This window comes from Mesoplodon mirus (assembly GCF_964341445.2).
Source record: "Mesoplodon mirus genome assembly, chromosome: 3".
Lineage (NCBI taxonomy): Eukaryota > Metazoa > Chordata > Mammalia > Artiodactyla > Ziphiidae > Mesoplodon > Mesoplodon mirus.
Window position 1 is genome coordinate 41,961,205 of NC_138978.1, and position 24,526 is coordinate 41,985,730.

The 24,526-nt window shown below is 42.6% G+C and overlaps 2 protein-coding genes across 3 annotated transcripts in view; one reads left to right on the forward strand and one right to left on the reverse strand.

Annotated features, from left to right (window-relative positions):
• EFCAB14 (EF-hand calcium binding domain 14) overlaps positions 1-11,777 on the reverse strand; it is a 37,316-nt gene extending 25,539 nt beyond the window's left edge. The window contains exons 1-3 of one of the 2 annotated variants that reach the window (XM_082613657.1): positions 10,457-11,777; positions 8,735-8,883; positions 3,298-3,443 (exon numbers count right to left, since the gene is read on the reverse strand). In XM_082613657.1, the coding sequence (XP_082469783.1) occupies positions 3,298-3,443; positions 8,735-8,883; positions 10,457-10,638 (477 nt within the window). In that variant the 5' untranslated portion in view covers positions 10,639-11,777. The remainder of the gene's footprint in view (positions 1-3,297; positions 3,444-8,734; positions 8,884-10,456) is intronic. The other variant, XM_082613658.1, reaches the window with a different exon arrangement.
• Positions 11,228-24,526, forward strand: part of CYP4B1 (cytochrome P450 family 4 subfamily B member 1) — a gene marked incomplete at both ends in the record, with an annotated part of 40,719 nt that continues 27,420 nt past the window's right edge. Inside the window, 2 exon segments of the mRNA XM_082612135.1 lie at positions 11,228-11,384; positions 11,434-11,647. Coding sequence (XP_082468261.1) covers positions 11,228-11,384; positions 11,434-11,647 — 371 coding nt within the window.

Here is a 24,526-nt window from a genome sequence, read left to right on the forward strand (position 1 = left end):
TAAAGGGGACTGTAAGAATGTAGCCCAGACTACTGACAGCGAAGAACTATGGGGACAGGGAATGTGTGTTATGTGTGTGTATCTGTGTGTGATGGGGGCACATACAGAGATGCGGTTGAAGGGGAGTTTTCGTAAGAGTTCTATGTGTATTTTGCTATTAAATCTTATATAAGAATACATTCACATATTACTCATGAAATTTTAAAGACAAAAGATGGGGAAGAAATATACACATAGGAAAACACATCACAAAGCTTTGTAAGGGGTGTGACAGATTTCCTTGGCTGGCCCTTTCCCCATGACCTCCACTGGGCCTTCCAAGACTATCTTAACATGCTCAATCATAAAGTATTTGGAAGGGGTCTCCCCCATGTGTGTTTTACTCAGTGTCCCAAATCACGTACACAACTGGCTCTACACCAACTCGATGGGCAAGGATATGATTATTCCAAATGACCTATCAATTGTGTGGTTCCCTTTTTTTCACCTGAGGGAACAACTCCTTCCAGTGACAACTGGCCAGATCTTAAAGGAACAACAAGCTGTGTTCTAGGTGGAACAATCTGGGTAGAAACTACTTTCCCAGGTAAGGCTCTATCCTGAGGCTGTGGCAGAGCCTGATGTTAGTCACAGGTATCTCAAAAATGGTAATGGTCTCACAAATGGCCAGTGTGGCTGGTTAACAGCTATCATTTCACCCAAAACCAGAGGAGCAGCCTGAAAGCCGAGGCAACGTAAGGTGAGGTGCTGTTCCACTTCTCCCCATGCCCCAAAAGCTCTAGGCCTAGGGTATCAGCTGCCTCACAGAAAGAGTATGCTCTGGAGAGCTGACCACTAATTCTCCAATTACCAGGCAACACTTAGGACTTCTTACTCTCTTATAAGACCTGGACCACACACTGTCACTAGGACTCAGCTACAGTCCCAGAAAGCGCAAAGCTGGATTGCATTTTTCAGCATTCCTCTCTTGGGTGGAATAATGCCCAAACCTATGGAAAACTAGAGCAAAGCTACATGTTTAACTAGAATAGAGAGACAAGGGGCACTCTCCCATTATTGATATCTGGGACTGCTTTGGTCTCTGATAGACACATTCTAGCATGTCAGATTGGATTCAAGTGTTATAGAACTTATCTCTAAAGTCACACATTGCAATTCAAAGAGACTAAAAAGTTGAATTAGGTACAAACCATTAAGGAAAAATCCCCCACATTCCAGCCAAAAGATGAGTCATGAATTTCATGCATATTACATGACTTTTCATTAGTGAAATTAAAAATAGCTACTGTAGACCATTTTATTAGACCATTTTACACTATAAAGCCTGAAATGCTGCTTTTCTGCTTTGGGGTTAAAATTAAGTGTTCTTTAAATAGTAAGTAAAAAAGTTACTAAAACAGACAATCATCAATGATGAATGATTATGAGCCCTGATAGGGACTTGACTTCACATCCTTTCAGCTTTATCTACTAAGCACCTACTGTGTCCTTTAGAGGTTATAAAGATGGAAGGCAGAGTAGAAAATTGGAAAGAAAACAGGCTCCTACAACTTGAATCTTTTGTTAGAACTGCTACACAGCTGTTGACCTTGGGCAAACTACTTAACCTCATTGAGCCTTAGTTTTCTTATCTATAAAATGGAGATATGGGCTTCCCTGGTGGCGCAGTGGTTGAGAGTCCGCCTGCCGATGCAGGGGACACGGGTTTGTGCCCCGGTCCAGGAAGATCCCACATGCCATGGAGCGGCTGGGCCCGTGAGCCATGGCCGCCGAGCCTGCGTGTCCGGAGCTTGTGCTCTGCAACGGGAGAGGCCACAACAGTGAGAGGCCCGGTAAACTCCATGACTGGCTACTATAAAGAACCCACAGTTTGCCCCAGAGAGAGATGCTAATTGTCTCTCAGTGCTTCATGGTGGTTTACTTTCACCTGATGTACTCTCTGGACAAACTGCTCATTTGCTCTGTGAATACAAGCAAGACCACAGTTTATCCCAATTTTCTTGTAAAAACGGAGTGAATACCTGCTTTTCCCTTATAACTCAGAGTCCAAGGCTAAATGATAACTAATAAATACTAGGTGCTGCAACCCATCAATTATTTCACGAATACTTTTTAAAAATGAAAGAGAACTGAACAAAAAATAATAAAATATCCTAAGGCAGCATAATATTAAGGACAAGTGACTGTTTTCAGATACTTTTATTTCAGTTACATACATGTATGCATGTGTTTACTGGGTAATGATGAAAAATATTTCTTAATGTGGGTTCCAGGCAAAAGTTTGAAAGCTTCTGCCCCAGGTCACTGATCTCTGGTCACAAGTGCTGAACCGCCCCACTCCCAAACTACTGCTGAAAGGAGGGGGTAGCTTCCAAAACATTGGCAAGCACTTTATTCTAGCACAGTGCTCTCTGCCCTGGCTGATTCTGAACTTTGTGACTCCACTCTGAGAAGAGAATATCCTCTTAGCCACGACAGGGACAACAGGGAAAACTAGCTTTAAGCACTTTGTGGGTGTACTATTCACTTGGCACTTGAGTTTTCTTCTCGACGCACATGTCTTTCTTAACTAAGCCACAGAAACTGAGAACAGGGGCTATAGTTACCAAGTGGCAACTGCAGCACCTTATTCATATAAACACAAGGTTTGACTGCTGAATCCTGACAATGCTGCATCAACATCTTCTGAATATGCTCTTTTCCTCTGACAGAGTCCCTCTTTCGGAATGAATGTGAGATCTGGCCAATTTAGGGACTGGAAAAGTTTTGGCTCTAGTCCTGTTTGCCTGGTCAAGGTATTTAACCAACTCTGCCATTTCCTCCAATGCTATTCTAGAATAATACTTATCATTAGCTGCTGATAAGTTTTTAGTACAGCATGTAGCACTACACCGCAAGGCTGTAAGTCTGTAAACTATATTAAACAAGATAAGCTCTCATTAGCTAATAAAAACAAGTTATCCAATTTTCTTGGGCGTTAGACGACACTGTTCTTAAATTTAATACCTACACTGTTCCTTAGGAAAAGTTGATTCAAGAATTTCTAACTTCCTCTAAACTGTTCTACTTGGTAAAACTCTGTTCCTTTGCAGAAAGGGTTAACATTTTAAATATTGGGTAAATGCATAACTATTACCTATTTTACCTGACTTTAATGTGTTGGGATCACAGTATGCAAAGCACCATTTCAAAAAGTAAAACAATCTGAAGTGAGTTCCCTATACTTACAGATACATACTAAACAGACAAAATGAAATATTCATAGCTTACAGAGAAATAGAATCACACTTTTGCTACCTGCTTATTCATTTCTGTGATGTTTATCCAGACTTTGTTCAATCCCAGCTCTCCAGATTCAATCTTCTCAAGTTGTTTTTGTTTGCTGAGTAGTTCTTCGTTAAGTTTGGGAATTTCTTGGAATGAGCTTTTCTGATTAGATTCCACTAAAAGCAAAAATAAGAACAATGATAAATAGCCATAAAGTTCCCTCATGGCTCCAAGATGAAAAAATAATCATACAGCAGGAAAGAAGATAGATTAATGAAAGTTAATTCTGGGAGGATAATGACAACTCACATCTTTCAACTCCACTGTTCTTTTATTTACGTAAACGTATATCTTTAATGCTAAAGCTCCATTTAACTGGGGCTATTTCACTACTGGCAATACAACTTTTTAAAGTCAGGTGGCTAAGAATGATAACAAACAACATCAGCAGAAAGAGTTAGATTTGAATTTCAACTCTGTAACTTACTAACTGTGATTTTGAGCAAACTACTCAAATTTTTTGAGCTTAGTTTCTTCATCTGTAATACAGTGATAATTCTAACCATCCTGTGAAGTATATTTTAAGTGAAAGAATGGCTGTAAAGCACTACACACAGCTGGCCAGGCATATAATACGTGATAAATAAATGTTAAGTACTGACCTGCTCAGTTAAGAAGCTTTCTGACTGGTCAATGAAGATTTATAAACCTTACTCCATTAATGTTCAAGGTGACAGCCTAAGTTATATCTCTAAATGTTTAAATCTATTTTTTTCTATCTCAAATTGGTCAAACGCAAGATAGATTCTTACCACCTTTCAAGTACTGTTATGAGAGCGAAGATTTTAAATCTTTTTCATAAACAGCAAATAGTGTTTTCTTAAATCAACCCAAAAGCTCAAAGTGAAACAGAAGATAAAGGAAAATGTTAGGTGAAGTATAGGGTATTATTTGGCCTTTCTTTTGGGAAACAACATCTCATGGATGGTTTAGAGATTTGCCAGCCTCAAGGTAGAGGCCTGAAAGAGTGCTTTCTCTTCTTTCTTTATTCTTTCCTTTTCATGGAAAATAAAATACTGATTGATAGTGGTTGGTCCTCCAGAATAAAACCTATGTCTTTCTTTTAAAGCCACAGACTGCCTGATTAGTTATCGTATGCTTTCCTTAAAACCAAAAACTGGCATAATGGACAGATAAAAAATAATTTACTAAAATGTAAGTTCCCAGACTTTTTTTGTTCATTTCTGTATAGTTGGCATTTAGAATATACCTGGCACATTTCAGGCACTCAGTAAGTATTAGAGACTGAATAAATCTGGCCTTTGCTTACCTCCCAACCATATTTCTCATCACTTTAGCTACCACTTCAATCTACTTTCTAGCCAAGCTGATTTTCCTGACACACCAACCTCTTTAAGCCTCAGTGACTGCACACCCTATTCTCTCTGCCTAGATGCCCTTGGCTTGCCCCTTCTTCATTTCTGCCACCTTAGCCTAGTTAATTCCTTTCAAGATTCAGCACAAAGAGCTGGCCCCCACCTTGGACCACCGTTACCTCTTTACCACTCCCAAGTCTACTGAGCACTGAACACACTGTGCTATACTTATTTACTTGTCTGTCCCCTCCATCAGACTGACAGAGAGCTGCCTGAGGACAGGTCTTATTGGGTCCTGTATTCCAGGGGCCAGCACAGTCCCAGGTACACAGAAGCATGCAAATGCCTGTCCAGTGAAATGACTGTATGGTATGAAATGGAGTTAATATTATCCTATTAAGTTAAACAAAGAAAACTCAACAAATAAATAAATTCAACAACAAAAAAATCCCCACAAAAATCAGGGGGGGGGGGTGGTATCCTCACTGTAAGCAAACCCACTACCTGAAAATTCAGAATTATTAAAATAAATTAGATATTTTTATTCACTTTTCAAAAATATGTGCTGAGGGATTTCTTTAAAAAATAGTAGACTTGGCTAAGTGCTTTTAACGTAACATTTGCTTTACACACAGTTTGCAGGAATACATTCATCTCATGTGGTAGGAATATTTTACCAGTCAGTCGAAATTAAGGTACCACTTATGGCACCCAACTGAACTCCGTATACATATGCGGTGAGGTTATAAAGAGAAACGCATCCCACACACGTCTGCCGTTCTCTGGTGGGAAAACATCCTAAGGCTGGGGGAGAGCCTTTTCCCCGTAATCTATATGAATTAAGTAGAGGAGGAAGTAAGACAAACACATAAATAACTTGGATTAAAATTATTAACTAATAAACACGTGAGTCTGACAAGCCCTGAAAACACTCTGGATCCTGAGGATTGTATGAGTTAAGAGGGGATTATATTCATGATCGGATTTGGGGTTGTTTAGGAGAGATAAGACAAGTAAAGGCACTCTGATTACATAAATGGAATGAAGTGTAGTAAACAAACAACTTATGATTACTAATTCATGTTCTTTCAACATGGAAAGCAACTTATTTAAAATTTAGTATAGTAATGCTCAAAAGAACTTACTTAGCTCTTTTCCTGATCTTTAAGATCAGGAAATGGAGATTTTTGCCTATACCCTTTAGATACAACATATGATGCCAATAACAATACTTTATAATTATACATTTTTATAATTTACAATAAACTTTTATGTAATTACTCATCTTGTGATCGAGTCCCTACTGTGTGCCTGGCCCTGTACTTGGCACTAGTGCATACAAAAGACCCTGAAGCTCTCAGTCTAGTGGGGAGCAAGGCGTCGCCCCAGAATTACTATACAGTGTGACAGGTGTTATGACAGAGGAATGCCCAAAGTGCTTTCATAGCACAAATACATCTTTACATATTATGGATGGGAAAATGAGGTTCAGAAAGAATAAGTGACTTGCCTATGTTTCATAGCTAGTAATGAGCAAGTCAGGATTCAACAGTCAAACCTTGTGCTTCTAAGACCAATACTCTTTCTAGTATACTTCAGCTGTCACAGATGCTTACAGCCTAACAAGACCATTTTTAAGTTCTGCACTGAATGACCAAACTGCTACTCTCCCTGTATGACCAGCAATAAAGATGTCTGATTTATCAATACTGTGTTTTTCTTCCAAATTCTTTCCCCTCACTTTAGCCTTGAGCGATAGGGAAGATTGCTTAGGAATAGAATCTTCTTTATAATAACTGTGGAGGTCTTCTGGAGTACCTGGTTCTAGAAGAAGAATACTGAGCTGAGTTTCAGGCCAGCCAGCACTTCAAGCTTAAGGATCAAGTTACTCCTGGGCCTCAAGGGAAAAATACCAAGCCTATCTGCTTTCCTTTCTGTTCCAGATATTTCAGCAATCCTGCCTCCTTTCCTCACAAGTGTCTTGGAAGATAATGAGATAAAGGACAAGGGGCTCTGAATTTTTCAAAAAGGTATTTAAACCAGGTCAGCAGGTGGTCTTACTTCCACTGTCCTCTTGAAAAACAAGAAATAAAAATAAACTTATTGAAATATATTGAAAGTAGAAGCATAATTCAAAGGAAGATTATTTAAGTTTAACAAGATTAACCACTGCGCCACCAGGGAAGCCCCAAATATGCATTTCTAAACAAAGAAATTTCCTGAAAATGAAAAGCTCAGCTAAGGTACAAGTTACACTGGTGTCCTGAAAACACAGGCACAGAGCAATCAGAGAAATGAATCCCTGGAAGGCAGAAGTGAGCAATGTTTTGAAATGTATAAATAAATAACTCCTATATGTAACCAAAACAAGCTGTAGTACAAATGGAGGAGGCCCAACTAGTTACGGAGAGATGATGGCACAGACAGGTGTCGCCAGTGGTTATTTATAGTTAAACACTGCTTCTCAGAACCTCATTTCCAAGTTATGATTACTACTTACCAAGAAAACACTGGCCTTAAAAACACCTTGTAATACTGCTAAGGACAGCATTCAGGAGGGAAAATAACTAGAATACAAATCTCATTCTTACACTGTAGTCTGATCCCACCAATTGATAAAACATATAGGTCAGGATGATCCTGGCAGAGAACTGTGGCCTACCCTATCCCATTCCCTGAATCAGAAGCTCAGAAGAAAACCAAAGTTAGTATCTATCTATCTATCTATCTATCTATCTATCTATATATATATTTTTTGTGGCCTCTCCCGTTGCGGGGCACAGGCTCCGGACGCGCAGGCTCGGCGGCCACGGCTCACGGGCCCAGCTGCTCCGCGGCATGTGGGATCTTCCCGGACCGGGGCACGAACCCGCGTCCCCTGCATCAGCAGGTGGACTCTCAACCACTGCGCCACCAGGGAAGCCCCTCAATATATTTTTTTCAAGCAACATCACTAGGAACGTCATTAACATACTCACTAAGGATTAGCTGTCCCTAGGTCAGGTTTGGAACTTAACTAACTGCGGGCAGCAAAGAGAAGCTGGGGTGAAGGAAAGCTAGGAGGTTGTGACCTCCTGTGGCTTAAGAGAGGAAGTAAGGAAACAACTCTTAATTCTAGTTCTGGGGCCAGATTTCTTTATGACCTTGAGAAAGCCTGGTGGTCAGTTTCCTGGTGTGTTAAAGCTGCTAAAGTTAGGGTATTTTTGATTAACCTGAAACTGCTTCCTTAGCTTAGAAATTTTTTAAAAATTAATTTGATTATTTATAATAAAATTCAGGTTGTAATTGTAGCTATGCACTAATTGTTAGTTAAAACAAAGACTGAGTAAAGCATCTTTTGGGTATAACTTTACTAGCTTTAGAAAATTAACCCTTGAAACCTAGAACTAAAGATCTCAGTATTGCTAAAGGAAGATCTTTAGGTTAAAACAGGTTGAAGCTGCCATGCAAACACACCTTTCAGAAAAAGAACTTTGGATGTGCAAAATACAACTTGACAATTTTGAATACATAAAACTCTTCAACTTAAAGTTTCTTAAACTTTAAACCACTCATGAGACAAATATTTATTTCTGACTTGGCATACAGTAAGCACTCCATACATGCTGGCTATCATTATTACTGCTCGGTCCTATGTTTCTATAGGTTTTTCTTAAGGAGGAAACTGTCTGACAGACACTCCCACATGCTTTCTCAAGTGTCCCTGTGAGGAGGAAGGGAACAGCCTAGTGTTGCTATTGCCACTTTATAGTTGGGGAATATGAAGTGGTCACAGGTGGAGATTAACCAAGCTTCTACACTTCTGGATCTTAGCCCTTGCCTCCTGCACTGTAAGTGTTTGACTGCAATACCATCATTTCAGATGCTATTTGTCCTAGTGGCGCGTAAGTACTGGTTTTTGTTTGTGGATTTAAAAATGAGTAACTGTTACTGCATTCAAGCTGACAGCTAAGAAAGAGTTTAAAAATGCTGACAGGAACATATAATTGCTTCATCAGAGTGAGCAAAAGTCTTAATTCAGTGTGGTTCACTTTGTCCTAGAACCTGGAAAAAGAGTCCAAAATTATACTCTGAAAAGGGTGACCACTTACTTGTTCTAAATTTTTCCTTGAGGGCATCCAGGTCCTCCTTCAGAGCAACTTGCATCCACACCAAGCCAACGCAGGCCACGACACAGGCGGCAAGGATGACAAAAGCACAGAGGGGATAACAGATCTTGCAGCATCGTAAATAGTCTCCCCTGATCATAAGAACAAATTCAACCAGGAGTACAAAAGAGATTTGAATACAGCTTTATTCAAAATAGCACGTTCTGCCATGCAATTATAATCTCTAATGAATACCAGTTAATTCACCAGGGAACACAGGGGTAACACACTTAAATCTGAACAGCAGGTTGAATATGTCTAAATAATATGACCTATAAAGAGTTCATCTATAGGGGACGAAGGTTTCAAACTTCACATGAAACAGAGGGAGTTCCTGTGAGCTACAGGAAGCACCTGTGGGCACTGCAGCTCACTGCCATCATCAAGTCATCATCAGTTTCTTTGGAAACTGGCTCAGGTTAGGGAAGTGTAAAGACCAGAGCTTCTCTGCCATTCCATCACTGTACTGTAATTCACTTATCTATTTCTCTCTCTTAAATACATACTCACGCCAGAGGACCTCATTTCAGTTTACTGAAACTTTATAAACTTTTGAGTGAGTTTTACTCCAAATGGAATGAAAAAAAGTAGACAGTAGGTTTAAATGGACACCTGGTACACTCCAGCTTACTGGCTCAGAAGGAAGGGAAACATAGAAAGGGGTTAGATTTCACACCAAATTTCAACCAGCACTCAAGGTCTAAACTAACCCAACAGGATAACTATTCCAGTTAACTATTCCACTTCATCAGATATTCACAGCTCAAACCCAGGATTACCCTGAACTACCTCACCTGGCAAAGAAACCAATCTCTTCCTTTAACATAAAAGGACACAGACATTCTAAACAAACAAACCTCAAAGGATTCAATCTCTTTTCTTTTAGCATCCCAACCTTCTGCCTAGCTCTTGCTTCCACAACCTCAGCAGCATATTCTTCTTTTAACGTGCTCCTTAAGAGAGTCCAAGGGCACCTTCAAGGTTCCCTTCAGCCGTTTCCCACCGTAACCCCTAATTCGCAATGTCTTTGTACTCACTACTGGATTTGTCTAGTGGCTGCACCATCTAAAAGTGGTTTGAGAAAACCGGCTTCTTCTTTTTGTTTCCCACCCGTCATTTCTCTCAAGGCTCATGCTTTTAACAGAATGTCCCTCACCACATTCCCCCATCACCAAGATTCAGACCCATCAAGAGTGCAAAAAAAACAGAAACAAAAAAACCCTCAACAACAACCCCCCCACAAAAACAACAACCAAAAAAATCCAACCAACCTAACAAAAAAACCTGCAGTCCTAAGGTCCCTGTCTCTCCTATACTTAACAAAAGGTCTAGTCCCCCAAATTTCTCTGTTCTTAGTTCCCTATTCTTAGCTTCTTTGCTACTCCCACCTTGGTCTCTCTGGGCTCTTAGCACGTTCCCCAAGTCCACCCTTCCACCCTAGATTCAGAGCTCTTCTTTGCATACTCAGAGATAGGTCTCTAATTTATCCTTCATTCAGAAACTGAACTCATCTTCTCCCTAACATTCTTCCTCCCTCTGTGCCTTCCAAGGTCTACACACTTTTTTCTTCCTAAGAACTCCCTTCTCCTTCTCTTTGATTTGCCTCCTTGGTAGTGCAAGGAGATGCCTTTTCCCCATCCCACCCCTGAGTACTGCATTACTCACTTGACAAAGCGAGAGCGATTTCCAACTACACCAAATTCCTCTTCCTCCTCTGAGCTGGACTCAGAGTCTGAGTCAGGAGGCTCGGTGCGAAGCAGGCGGTGGCCTGAGCCTTTCTTGGGCTTCTTTCTCCGGCTGTCCCCAGCCAAGCCGATCAGTGCATTGAGCTCTTTGCGCTTTTTCATCTTCTTGTGTGGGGTAAGTGGAGCACCCACTCCTGAGCTGCCAGGTTCGTACCCGACGCCCAATTCTCTCGAGGCCTTGGAGCCGCCTTCCAGGGTGAGGAATCCTGGGCCAGAGCCCCTCTGGTCAGTCCCACCCAGGAGTGGGACTGACCAGATCCGCTGGGGGCTGGAGATTGGAGCCCAGAGGAAACTGTAACTCAGATGGGTGGAGGAAGTCACCTAAAGATGGCCAGGGAGCTGGTGATCCAAATGGATAAAGTCCTAGGCATGCACTGTCAGCTACCGAAGGGGGTGTTGGACGTGGAGGAGGGGGGAACCTTTGTCTCCCAAAGAAAATAAAAAGTCAAGTCAAGAGACTCTCAGACCTGGTCAGTATATAGTATTTCTAAGGGTGCTCCAGGAGCTGGGGAAGGACACAGATGGGTGCTTTGGACTTCCGGGGTAGAATTTCCAATGGAGAGAAAAAAAGAAACTTGTTCTTCAATGGGAGGAGAGGGAGAGATGCAGAGCGAGACGATGGGAAGGCGCTGTTCCCTCCCTAGCTGGCAGCAGGAGGGGGCTCCCAGCCGCTACCACCCCGACAGAGAAAATGCCCGAGTTTGAGATGATCACCGTCCTCCGGCCTGAGTTTGAAGGAAGCCAGAGGCCGAGGAAGACCCAGAGCCCGGCCTGGAGGGCTTGGCCTGAGAGGAGCCAGTCCCGCGCCCGGGGAGACCCCAGCCCTGCTGTCTGGGCCTGGGGGCGCGGTGAGGAGGGGCGACGGCGGCTCAGCCCACCTGAAGCGCTCCCACCCAGAGTTCGAGGTGTTCCGGCACGGGCGACTCTCGGCAACTCACACGCGCCGCCTCCACTCCAGCCGCGACTCCGGCCCCCGCTCCGGCTGCGGCCACACCTGCTCCCGACTTGCTGGCGGCGGCGGCGGCGGCGGCGGCCGCGGGCTCCAGACGCGGGCCATAGCTCCAGCCCCAACTCACTTCCCTTTGGCAGCAACCGCCGACACCGCCTGCCAGTAAGGCGCGCTCCCATTGGCCGCCCGTCTGGTGACGTCTTGCGAGGAGGCGGTGGGGAGGCGGGGTGTTAAAGGATGCAGGCTCAAGCGAGGGCAGGTCCCACCTGCCAGTCGAGGAGGCCCCGCCCCCAGGAGGGTCTGGGACCTGTAGCTCAGCTGACAAGGACGAGTTTTGTTTCTTTTATTTTCTTTCTTTTTTTTTTTTTTGCGGTACGCGGGCCTCTCACTGTTGTGGCCCCTCCCGTTGCGGAGCACAGGCTCCGGACGCGCAGGCTCAGCGGCCATGGCTCACGGGCCCAGCCGCTCCGCGGCATGTGGGATCTTTCCTGACCGGGGCACCAGCCCGTGTCCCCTGCATCGGCAGGCGGACTCTCAACCACTGCGCCACCAGGGAAGCCCAGAGTTTTGTTTCTTGAGGAGCAGGGATGGGCCAGGCAAAGCATCCAGCTGCTCGACCTGCTTGGGAAGTTCATCAGCCGCCCGGGCCCCCCAAGTTGTGACTAACCCAGCCTAGAGGCTCCAACCCTCTGACTCTCATGCTGTTTATTAAAGGTTTAGCCGTGTTACAGATTAATGACCCGGTTGAACATGTTCATTCATTCATTGCGTAAATATTTATTGAGAGATTACCATATGTCAGGAGCAGTTCTACCGCTGAGGATAGAACAATAAACAAGATAACCACTAACCCTGCCTTCCTGCATAGGGTTGCCCAATTTAGCAAATAAAAATACAGGACACTCAGTAACGTTTGAATTTCAGGTAAACAACGAATTTTTTTTGGTATAAGTATATCCCATGCAACGTCTGGGACATCTTCATAGTTTTAAAAGTTAATTCTATTTTACCTGAAATTACTTTTAACAGGGTGTCCTGTGTTTTATCTGCCAACTCTATTCCTGCAGCTTATACTCGAGTGGGAGGACAGCAATAACATATAAAATGTCAGGAGATAATAAATAGTATGAGGAAAACTGAAACATGATAAGGGGACGGGGAGTGCCTCTGTGATAAGGGGACCTTTGGTTAGAGATTGGGAGGCAGTGAGGGAGTGAGTTGTGCAAGTGGCCAAGAGGAAGGAGTGGCCTGGAAGACCTGCTGTGGCTGGACCTGAAGAGCAAGAGGAGAGCGGTAGAAAATGAGGTCAGACAAGCATCAGGGGCAGATCTTTTTTTTTTTTTTAATTTTATTTATTTATTTATGTCTGTGTTGGGTCTTCGTTTCTGTGCGAGGGCTTTCTCTAGTTGTGGCAGGTGGGGGCCACTCTTCAGCTTTCTCTAGTTGCAGCAAGTGGGGGCCACTCTTCATTGCAATGTGCGGGCCTCTCACTGTCGCGGTCTCTCTTGTTGCGGAGCACAGGCTCCAGACGCGCAGGCTCAGTAATTGTGGCTCATGGGCCTAGTTGCTCCGTGGCATGTGGGATCTTCCCAGACCAGGGCTCGAACCCGTGTCCTCTGCATTGGTAGGCAGATTCTCAACCACTGCGCCACCAGGGAAGCCCCAGGGGCAGATCTTGTAGGGCCTTATGGACCACTGTGAGGACTTTGGAAAACCCTTGGTGCTTTAAGCTCTGGCTTAGATTTTTGAAAGATCTAAGCCACTGTGTGGAAAAGAGAATCAGGGAACAGTGAGGGACAAATAAAGATGATGGCAGTTGTGGAGATGGTGAGCATTTTGGATGCTTCTTGACCACAGAGCTAACAATATTTGCTGATGGTTTACACAGAAGGTGAGCAAAAAAAGAGGAGTAATAGATGACTCCAGGGTCTTAGGGTGGAACAGCTGGAAGAAAGGAATTGCTGTTTACTGAGATGGGAAAGAACAGATTTGGGGCAAACTTGAGAAGTCAATTCAGCATTCAGATGGACCGTTTGGTATATCTATTTGGAGTTCTCGGCAGAGGTTGGGGCCTGAAATGTAAATCTGAAAGTCATCAGATGTAGATGGTATTTAAAGCAAAGTGCTTTGAACTACTTGGAAAAAAGTTGCTTAAAGTAATTTTTATACCCACATTCTTATTGTGTCAATCACACTGTCTTTGTCTAGGGACCCACCCAAAGTCTGGGTCTGTCTCTTATTTATCTTTATGTGTCTAGACCAGAGGTAGATGATCCAATATATATGTGATGCCTACATGAGTGGGCAGAGTTATACAGAGGTATGAGTGGAGTTTTGGAATCAAGAGATCTGCAACGAAATCATGCTTTGAATATTTGCTAACTGTCTGCATGGAAGCCATATAAATTCTAAGTTTCAGTTTTCCTCTCTGCAAAATGAGGATTAATATCTATTTCACAGGACAGACAAATGAGAAGATGCATGTGAAAGTGCTTTTGAAGCCCCCAAACATGGGCAGTTATTTTGGTTTTTTTTTTTTTTGTCTCCTTTTGTTTCTAGAGCTGCACTGCCCAGTATAATAAGTAGTCATTAGCCACATATGGCAATTTAAATTTACATTTAGCTTAACTAAAATTAAATTAAAAGTTTAAATTAGTTCCCCAGTCTCACTGGCCACTGTGCTCCACAACCATATGTGGCTAGTGGCTATTGGGCAGCACAGAACAGTACATTTCCATCATTATAGAAAGTTTTATTGGAAAACTCTGCAGTAGCACCTCCCTGAAGGTCTAGGGATGGACAAGAAAAGGTCTTGACTTCAAGAACCATTTCACAAACAAACCCTGTATTCATAAGAAGACACAGGCAAAAGGGGTGACTGACCCAGGATGGCCCTTCCCATGGCCCTCCTGTGCTGTAGATGTTGCATGTTCACCAAGGGAACCAGGGACTGAGGAACCCAAGGGAGTAAGGTGGAGCCAACGATGTATCACCTAGTTACAATGACATCTGGTCAGCCAGGCCCTGCCCTTTCATGCAATGGACTGGTCATGGGTGGGGAGGCTGGAGGAGGGTAGTTGAGAGCTAATGGGATGCTTCTGCTGGATCTACCATTCAGTCCCTCTGTCTGCCTGTTTGTCTATTGGTCTATAGATAATACACCCTTCTGTGTTGGGTAAATATCCCATGAGATGCTGAGTCATCCTTTGAAAACTGATGGCCAGATGTTTTTTTCTCTCAGGAGCTCTTGGTACCTCCCTAGCCTCCTCCCTCATACCTGGGACCCTCAAGGCCAACGATTAGATTAATCCAACCGTCTCAGAGCAAGGGCTCCTGCACTGAGGAGCCCATGGTGCCCTCCTACACCAGGACTCCTCAAGATTGTAACCATGTTTTCATTTGGGGATGTTCATATTATGATCTTGTGTCTAGGGAGGCCTGTTACCCATTCAAAACTTGCCTGAAACGCAATGTGATCTTCCATAAGTCACTTTGCAGCTCTGGTACTCCAACTTTCCTGTCAGTAAAACGAGAATAAGAATATTCCCTGCCCAGCCTTCTGCTCTGTGCTTTTTGGGGGAGGGAGCAGCATGAAAGTGTTTATATGCTGTGAAGTGTCATGTAGGGTGGGTGATGCCTGCTGAATCCTCCTAGCAGCTCTGTGGGGAGAGTGAGCAAGGATGACTTCCCTGGGCTCAGAATTCCATCCTGTGTGAGTGGCAAAGCCTCTTGAGATGCTGTGCTATCTTAGAAGACTCTACAGAGCACCTTCACTTGGGAAAACTGAGGCAGAGAGTGGGGGCAAACCTGCCTAGGGCCATGATCAGAAATGGGACCCAGGACTTCTGATTCCTGGGCTGAAGCTCTTTAAGAGCTTTAAGAGCTTTAAGAATCCTCTCTTCTCTGGGATCGAAGTCCACATCTGAACTCTGCCACTTGGCAGCTGTGTGACCTTGGACAAGTGGCTGAGCCTCTCTGAGCCTCCACTTTTGTGAAATGGTGGTAATAAGAGTACCCAGGACCAGCCATATAATTTGTGGGGCCCAGTGCAAAAGAAAATGCAAGGCCCCTTGTTCAAAAATCAGGAAAAAAGCTTTTTTCCGTTCTCTCATGATTTCTTGCTCAGCACATCATGCTGTTTATTGCTCACTAGTTAACGTCGTGCTCCCTTGGGCATAGGGACCCTCACGGGGCGGGGGGGGGGCCCTTCCTTAGACTTGGCATGCACCGCCAACCCAGCCCTCTTTGTGCCTGCACGCAGGCCCCTGTCTAGGATGAGGCGGGGCAGGGGGACAGGCAGCTTAGAACCCCTCCTGGGGACGGGGAGAGGGAGGTTAGGAGAGGCAGGACTATGTATGAGTGGAGCTTCCAAGTCCCCAGTGTATGCTCCATGTCCCATCAGACTTCACTTTCAAACCAGAAATTCAAAAATAAAATGATTAAGAATTTCAAGATGGCGACCACAGAGCATTAAACCCCAATTGTGGGGCAAACTTCTGAGTTACGGGTTCTGTGCAACTGCACTGGTCACATACCCATGAAGCTGGCCCTGACAATACCTAACTCACAGAATAACTGTGAAGAAGTAATGCGCCTGACTCATAGTAAATGCTCAATAAATGTACCTGTTCCATTAATGTGATTATTAATTATTAAATGTGATTTATTACAGATTTATTAAGTGTGATTTTGATGATGACCCAGTTGTGGTAATACATCTTCATTTACCTAATAGAAAGCGCTGCTTCCATCTGCTACAATAACACCCTTTGCCATCGTCTTTCTTGGTGTTTTTCTATGGTTAAAGTGGGGGGAAGGAACAGAAATGAACATTTAAAAATACTCAGGTATTAGGCATTTTTGTGTTAATTGTGACTGCAATAAGCTAATCCTCACTAGGCAAGCAACTTATCCTTGCTCTAACTGAGAAGAAAATTGATGCTCAGAGATTGTAAGAGGCTTGCCCAGGGACACACAGCACATCAGTGGCAGATACTGGACTGGGCCTTGAATCTGGATCTGAGCCTCTGAAGCCTGAGTTCTGCACCTGGTGCCCAGCTCCATACTGGCGGAGTCTGCTGCCTGGGCCTTTGTCTGCAGCTCATCTAGGAAGGGACAACCAGCTGAAGCGTCTTACCTCTCCTGGGATGGCCTCATCTGCTCCCCCCAGCCCCTTCCCCATTCTTTTTGCTGCTGTGTCGGCAGCTGCTTCCTGTACCCTGATGAGAGGGCTAAAGACAATGGGAAAGGGAAGGATTGGGTGGTAGGAAAGGGGCCAAGCTCCAAGCTAAACAATGGTTTTTCTCCCGGTGGGTCCCAGGCAGCAGGAAGCAACACTGGTTCCCAGCATTATTGTGGGCAGGGGTGAGGGCTGCCCCCACCGGGTCTCTTCTTCTATTCCAGGCACAGTCTCCTCCGAGTTGCTGCAAGCTTTTGTTGGTGCAAGCCTCAGTTTCCCCATATACTGACGGTGTCTTAGCACCCAGAACAGGGTCCAGTGTTGGAGGGACCTCAGGGACTGTTTGCTGAATTAAATTATTGGAAGAGCAGAGGAGACTCTAAATAGAGTTTCCAGGCATTGTCCTTCATCTTGGTGACTCCATCCATCCATCCATCCATCCATCCATCCATCCGACAATCCTGCCTTAAGGAAGCCCCTACCATGTGCGAAGCCCTGTGTCTGGCCCTGGAATACACCAGTAATATCCAAGCTCTGTTCTGTAAGAGTTCCCAGGAAGCAGGCAGAGGTCCCCAGGGTTTATATTGGGAGGGAAAAAAAAAGAAAGTCTGGAGCGACTGGCTTTATTTTAGGATGAGAACAATAATCCCGGGAGGAAAGCACGTACACTATGGCCTCCAGAACACCTGCTCCTGCCCTCTTCCCTGGGGGCTTGGGCTGGAGAGGGGGTTGCAGCTGGACCAGAAGGAGCCCTGGACCAGTACAGTCTGGTGTTGAGTCTCAGCCTCTTCACCCACTAAACTGTGTGATCTTAGGTGAGTTCCTTTTCCTCTCTGAGTCTGTTTTCTCATCTGTAAATTGGAACTAACAATGCTCACCTCCTGGCAGTGCCTGTGGTAGGATTAAATTTAAATGGTGGGCATTAAAGGACTTCAAGGGAATTGCTAAGTGCATTGAGTGGACAGGGAGGCCAGGAAACAGACCTCTGAGAAATCCTATTTGGAGCAGGGAACTTAAACAGCACAGGCTGGGAGAGAAGGTGGTGAAGGGAAGGCTCTTATAATTGAGGAAGGGCTGTGTGTGTGCGTGCACTCCCTCCATCAATGTTGGGTGTGGATGAAGGCGTAAATGGCAGGAGATGCTGAATCAGCAAGGGGTGGGGGTAACCAGGAGAGGCTGCCTGGGCCCTCCTGAGTCCTTTACTGAGGGAATAGCACTAGATCTGTGTGTCTAAGTCAGCCTGAGACTACAGTCCATCTCCATCTGGGACCAGTCCCTACTTACCTGAGAAGACTGGCTCTAGAAGACAATAGTCATGCATGACCTCGTGCTGCCCTCTGCTGGTTTCCTGCACAACTGTACCTCTTGGATGGGGACAATTTCCATTCAACACAAATGATAACTCTCCTGTGTCCAGCCCTGTGTAGGGAGATGGGGACACACAGATAGACATGATCACACTCCTGTTGTGTAAGAACTTCTGGGGTGTGTGTGTGCATGTGTGTGTGTGTGTGTGAGAGAGAGAGAGAGAGATAGAGACAGAGAGAGAAACAGAGAGAAACAGACACATGAACAATAAAGATGTGATCAGCACCATGATACAAGATGCAGAATGGGTAGGGATGGCATTAGGGAAAGATTTTGGAAAGAGGTAAGCTTTCATCCATCCATCCATCTATCCATCATATATTTATTGAGCACTTAATGTATTCTAAGCCCTAATCTTTGTGCTAGAGCTATAACAGGGAACAAAATATACAGATATCCTTGCCTGCATGGAACCTACATTCTAATGAAAGGAAAGAATTCATAAATAAGATGGTAAATATATACAGTGTTGGATGATGAGTACTAAGGAGAAAAATGAAGCAAGAAAGGAGGACAGAGAGTATTGTAGGAGTGATTACAACTTTTGAAGTGAAATTTGAATAAAAAGACCCAAGGGAGAGGGATTTTAGCTTCTGAACATGATTAAGTTGTACTGAACTTTCTGTCCTGCATAAATAACTAGAAAACTGGACAAATATATGAAACAACTTTTCAGTCATTGGACAACTGTTAGCACAGAACTATGATCCTTGAGATAAGGAAAACAAATAAGATGATTCTGATGATCACCCTAGCTTTATGCCTGAGGCACTTTCTGGCAGAGCAGGGAGAGAAAACCCAAGTAGACCTCAGGGGTATTTTTGTGTTGATGAGAGGGATGTTGGAGTTTGGAAAGGCTGACACATTAGAATTTGCAGGGTAAGAGTACCAGAGAGGAAGCAGCTACTCAGAAATGAGCTCAAGAAATATGCATAGAGGGTCTCACTTGAGTCTTTGTCTAAATGCTAAATTGTGCATGCACAGGATGAAACTCCATGAGTGTGGGTAAAAACTACTGGGGAGTTATACTTTCCAGAATTCAGACTGGGCTGGGAGACATTCACGTTCCATCTGTATAGAGTGGAGAGAACTTGTTGAACCAGGGACATTCAGTAGAGACCTCAAAAGAATCATAATAGTAGGGCTAAAGTAGCCTTAAAGACTACTCTAGAGCTACCTTAATAAAGCTTGAAAAATGATGGAACTGATCCACAAGTAACTTAATTGCCTGCCCAAACAAAACACACTTCAACATTCTTTAAAGAAAGGAAACAAACTTCAGACTCTCAACAATGAAACATTTACAATGTCCGACATCCACTAAAATGATTAGACATGAAAAGAAGCAGGAAAATATAATCCATAACCAGAAGAAATCTTAATTCATAGAAATAGATCCAGAAATGACAGAGATGATGGAATTAGCAGACATAGACTTTGAAGCAACAATTCTAAATATACATTAAGAGATTTGAATGGAAACATGAGCATAATGAAGAAAGAATTTGAAGTTACCAAATGGAACCTCAAGAGTTTAAAAGTACAATATCTGAACTAAAGAATACATTGTATGTCTTTATAGCAGATTAGATACTGAAGAAGAAAATATCAGTGAATTTGAAAACACAGCAATAGAAAATATCCAAACGGTAGCACAGAAAGAAAAAAGACTTAAAAAAATGAATAGAGCCTCAGTACCTATGAGCACTACAAGTAATCTAACATGTTTGTAACTGGGGTCCCAGGAAGGGTAGGGGTGAAAAATATTTGAAGAAATAATAGCCCTATTTTTCCAAATTTGAAGACTATAAACAACAGACCCAAGAAACTCAACAAACCCTAAAAGGATAAGCACATTAAAAAAAAACATACCAAAGCACATCATAACCAATTTACTAAAAAATTAGTGATAAATAGGAAATATTAGAGGCAGACTGAAAAGAAGATATGTATTATATACAGGGAAATAAAAAAAGAATCATCACTGATTTCTCACTAGGAACAATGCAAGGCAAAACACAATGGAATATGTCTTTAAAGAGGTGAGAGAGAGGGCTTCCCTGGTGGCGCAGTGGTTGAGAGTCCGCCTGCTGATGCAGGGGACATGGGTTCGTGCCCCGGTCCGGGAAGATCCCATATGCTGCAGAGCGGCTGGGCCCTGAGCCATGGCTGCTGAGCCTGCGTGTCCGGAGCCTGTGCTCTGCAACGGGAGAGGCCACAACAGTGAGAGGCCCGCGTACCACAAAAAAAAAAAAAAAAAAAAAAAAAAAAAGAGGTGAGGGAGAGAGAGACAGAGAGAAGAGAGACAGAGAGATCAAATTAGAATTATACACTGGTTAAAATGCTCTTCAAAATCAAATGAAAATAAAGACATTTTTAGACAAACAAAAGCTGAGAGAATTTACACAAACTACTTTGCACTAAAAGAAATGCTAAAGGAAATTCTGCAAGCTGAAGTAAGGTGATACCAGATGAAAATTTGGGTCTATACAAAGAAATGGCAAGCACAGGGAATGTTAAATACAGAGTCCTTTCATCTCAGTTTAAAAAATTTAAATTAACTATTTAATGCAAAATAATAACAAGGTACTGTGGTATTTATCACATATGTAGAAGTAAAATGTATGACAAAAAAGGATAAGAAGGAGAAATGGAAGCATATTATTATTTCCTTCAATATGTGTGAAGTGGTATAATATTGTTTGAAGGTAGAGTGTGATAAGTTACAGATGCATATTTTAAACCTTAGAGAAAATAAAAGATGCATGACTGATAAGCCAATGGTGTAAACAAAATAGTAAAACAAACAAATAAACAAACAAAACCCCCTCTATCCAAAAGAAGGCAGGAAAAAAAAAGGACATCAAAATTTGAGGGTAGTGACTAAAATTACTTAAAATGAAACTGTAATTTAAAATTCTTGCATTAGAAAGAAACAAAGGTTGAAAAGTAATTATATAAAAGTTTACCTTAACATAATAAGAGAGACTTCCCTGATGGTGCAGTGGCTAAGAATCTGCCTGCCAATGCAGGGGTCACGAGTTCGAGCCCTGGTCCAGGAAGATCCCACATACTGTGGAGCAACTAAGCCCCTGCACCACAACCACTGAGCCTGAACTCTGGAGCCTGCTAGCCACAACTACTGAGCCCACGTGCCACAGCTACTGAAGCCCCTGTGCCTAGAGCCTGTGCTCCGCAACAAGAGAAGCCACCACAATGAGAAGCCCGTGCACTGCAACAAAGAGCAGTCCCTGCTCTCTGCAACTATAGAAAGCTTGAGCATAGCAATGAAGACCCAATGCAGCCAAAAGTAAATAAATAAATAAAAGGTTTTCCTTAAAAAAAAAAAGCGTAAGAAATAATTTTAAAGAACATAATAGGGGGCTTCCCTGGTGGCGCAGTGGTTGAGAGTCCACCTGCCGATGCAGGAGACATGGGTTCGTGCCCCGATCCGGGAAGATCCCACATGCCGTGGAGCAGCTGGGCCCGTGAACCATGGCCGCTGAGCCTGCGCGTCCGGAGCCTGCGTGTCTGGAGCCTGTGCTCCACAACGGGAGAGGCCACAACAGTGAGAGGCCCGCATACTGAAACAAACAAACAAACAAAAACATAATAGGAAAAAAAGGAGCAAATTAAGTTAAAAACAAATATGGTTGACCCTTGAACAATGTGAGGGTTAATCTGTGTATAACTTAGACTGGCCCTCTGAACCCATGGTTTCTCTGCATCCACAGATTCAGCCAACCATGTAGATCTGTGGTATTTACTATTGAAAAATATCCACTTGTAAGTGGGTCCATGCAGTTCAAACTAACGTTGTTCAAGGGCCAACTGCAGAAGGAAGGAAATAATAAAGATATGAGTGGAAATCAATTAAGTAGAAAACAAACAATAGAAAAAAATTAAACCAAAGCTGGGCTCTTTGAAAATATCAATAAAACTGGTATATCTCTAGTCAGACTGATTAAGAGAAAAGAGAGAAGATGTGAATTATCAATAACAGAAATAGAAGAGAGAACATCACTACATATCCTTTAGATGTGAAAAGGATAATAAGGTAATAGTTTGAAAAATTTTATGCCAATAAATCTGACAACTTAGATGAAATGGACAAATCCCTTGAAAAGTACAAACTGCCAAAACTTACTAGAGAAAAAAAATTCTGTATTGAATAGCCTTACATCTATTAAATAAATTAAATTTATAATTAAAATCTCTCCCCACTTCCCCCCAAAAATAATAAAGGAGAAGAAAATCCAGGATTAAATAGCTTCTCTGGTAAGTTTTATTAAACAGCTGAGGAAGAAATAATACTAATTCAACACAAACTCATTAAAAAACATGGGAAGAGGGAAATTTCTCCAATTTATTTTTTGAGATGAATATTATCCTGATATTAAAACCAAACAAAGATATTACAAAGAAAATTACTAATTTTCTCTTATGAAAATAGGTACAAAAAACATTTAACAATTGTTACCAAACTGTAACCAACTACAAATAAAAAGCATATATCATGACTTAAGTTGGGTTCATCTTAGAAATGCAGGATTAGTTTAACGTTTGAAAATCGCCATGTTATAAAATAAAGGAGAAAAACAAAATTTATCACAATACATGCAAAAACAAGAGCATTGTTAACATTCACCAACTATTTATAAGAAAAGCTCTAAGAAAATTAAGAGTAGAATGTGATAAAAAGCAACTATGAAAATCCTACAGCTAATATCATACGTAATGCTGAAAGAGAATACTTTTACTCTTAGATTAGGAACAAAACAAGGACGTCTGCTCTCACTATTTCTGTTCAACATTGTACTGAGGTCCTATTCATTGCCATAGCCAAAAAAAAAAAAAAAAAAGGCACATAGTTAGATATGAAGAAGTAAACTGTCTTTATTTACAGATCAGATGATATGATCATGTACTGTAAATAAAAAATCCTAAGGAATCTACAAAATAGCTATTAGAACTAATATATTAGTTTAGCAAAATCACCAGATAAAAGGTCAATGTGCAAAAGTTAATTGTATTTTTATATACTAGAAATGAACAACTGGAAAATAAAAATTTTAAAGTATCATTTACAATGACTTAAAAACATGAAATATTTATGGATAAGTTTAGCAAATTATGTGTAACATCGGTACACTAAAACTACAAAATATTGCTGAGAGACTAAAGTAAGACCTAAATAAATGAAGACATGTACCATGTTCATGGATTGGAAGACAATATTGTTATGATGTCAGTTATTCCTAAATTGATCTATAGATTCAATGCAGCCTTAAGCAAAAAACCAGCAGGATTTTTTTTTTGGATAAAAAAACGCTGATACTAAAATATATATAAAAATGCCAAAAACTTATAATAGTAAAAAAAACTTTGAGAAAGAAGAACAAAGTTGGAAGATTTACAATATTTGATTCTAAGACTAGCTCCAAGGTGGGAGCATGTTTGCACGTTTGAGGAACACTGAGGATACTGGTATGGCTGGAGCAGAATGATTGATGCAAAGAGATAATGGATTTCATTCTAAGTGAGTTAGGGAGCTATTAGAGGATTTTGATATGCGGGATCATATGATCCCCCTTAATGTTTTAATAGGATCACTTTGGCTGCCATGTTCAGAACAGAATGAAAGGCAAAAGAGCAGAAGCAGAAAATCAGTTTAGAGGCTACTGCAATAATACAGAGGTGATGGTGATTTAGACCAAGTGGTGAGAAGTGGTTGGTTTATGGACACATTTTTGAAGGCAGAGCTGACTGAATTTCCTGATGAAATGGATATAGGATATGAAAGAAAGAAAGAGAGAAGTTAAGGCCTGGGCAACTGGACAACAGAACTGCTGATTACTGAGATGGGGAAGCTGGTAGGAGGATGAGACCAAGGGTTTTGTGTGGCTGAACCACACTGACTCCATTTTGTCAGCTTCATCTTACACCTGAAGTCCTACCCCCTCCCCTTTCTGCATGACTGAGCTTTAATTTACTCACAAGGAATGCGCCCAAACCAGATAAGTTCTCTATCAACTTTTACCCTTGCCTCATTTCATATGAAAACTGGAAGAATGCTTTTTGCTGATGCAGATGGTTAATGGTCATGAGACCCCTGGGGGAGAGGAAAAACGCCCAGTTCCATCTGGTGTTGACGTGCTTCTCACTTGGTAGTCAGGTTTTACTTTTAGCTTTGGTCTCTTTTTTTTTTTTTTTTGCGGTACGCTGGCCTCTCACTATTGTGGCCTCCTCCGTTGCGGAGCACAGACTCTGGACGTGCAGGCTCAGTGGCCATGGCTCATAGGCCCAGCCGCTCCGCGGCATGTGGGATCTTCCCGGACCGGGGCACGAACCCATGTCCCCTGCATTGGCAGGCAGACTCTCAACCACTGCGCCACCAGGGAAGCCCCTAGCTTTGGCCTCTTTAAATCCTCCTGTACCCCTTCCGCAGTCTGGTGTGCAGCACCGCTACAAATGCCTCTGGATCATAGTCTGCC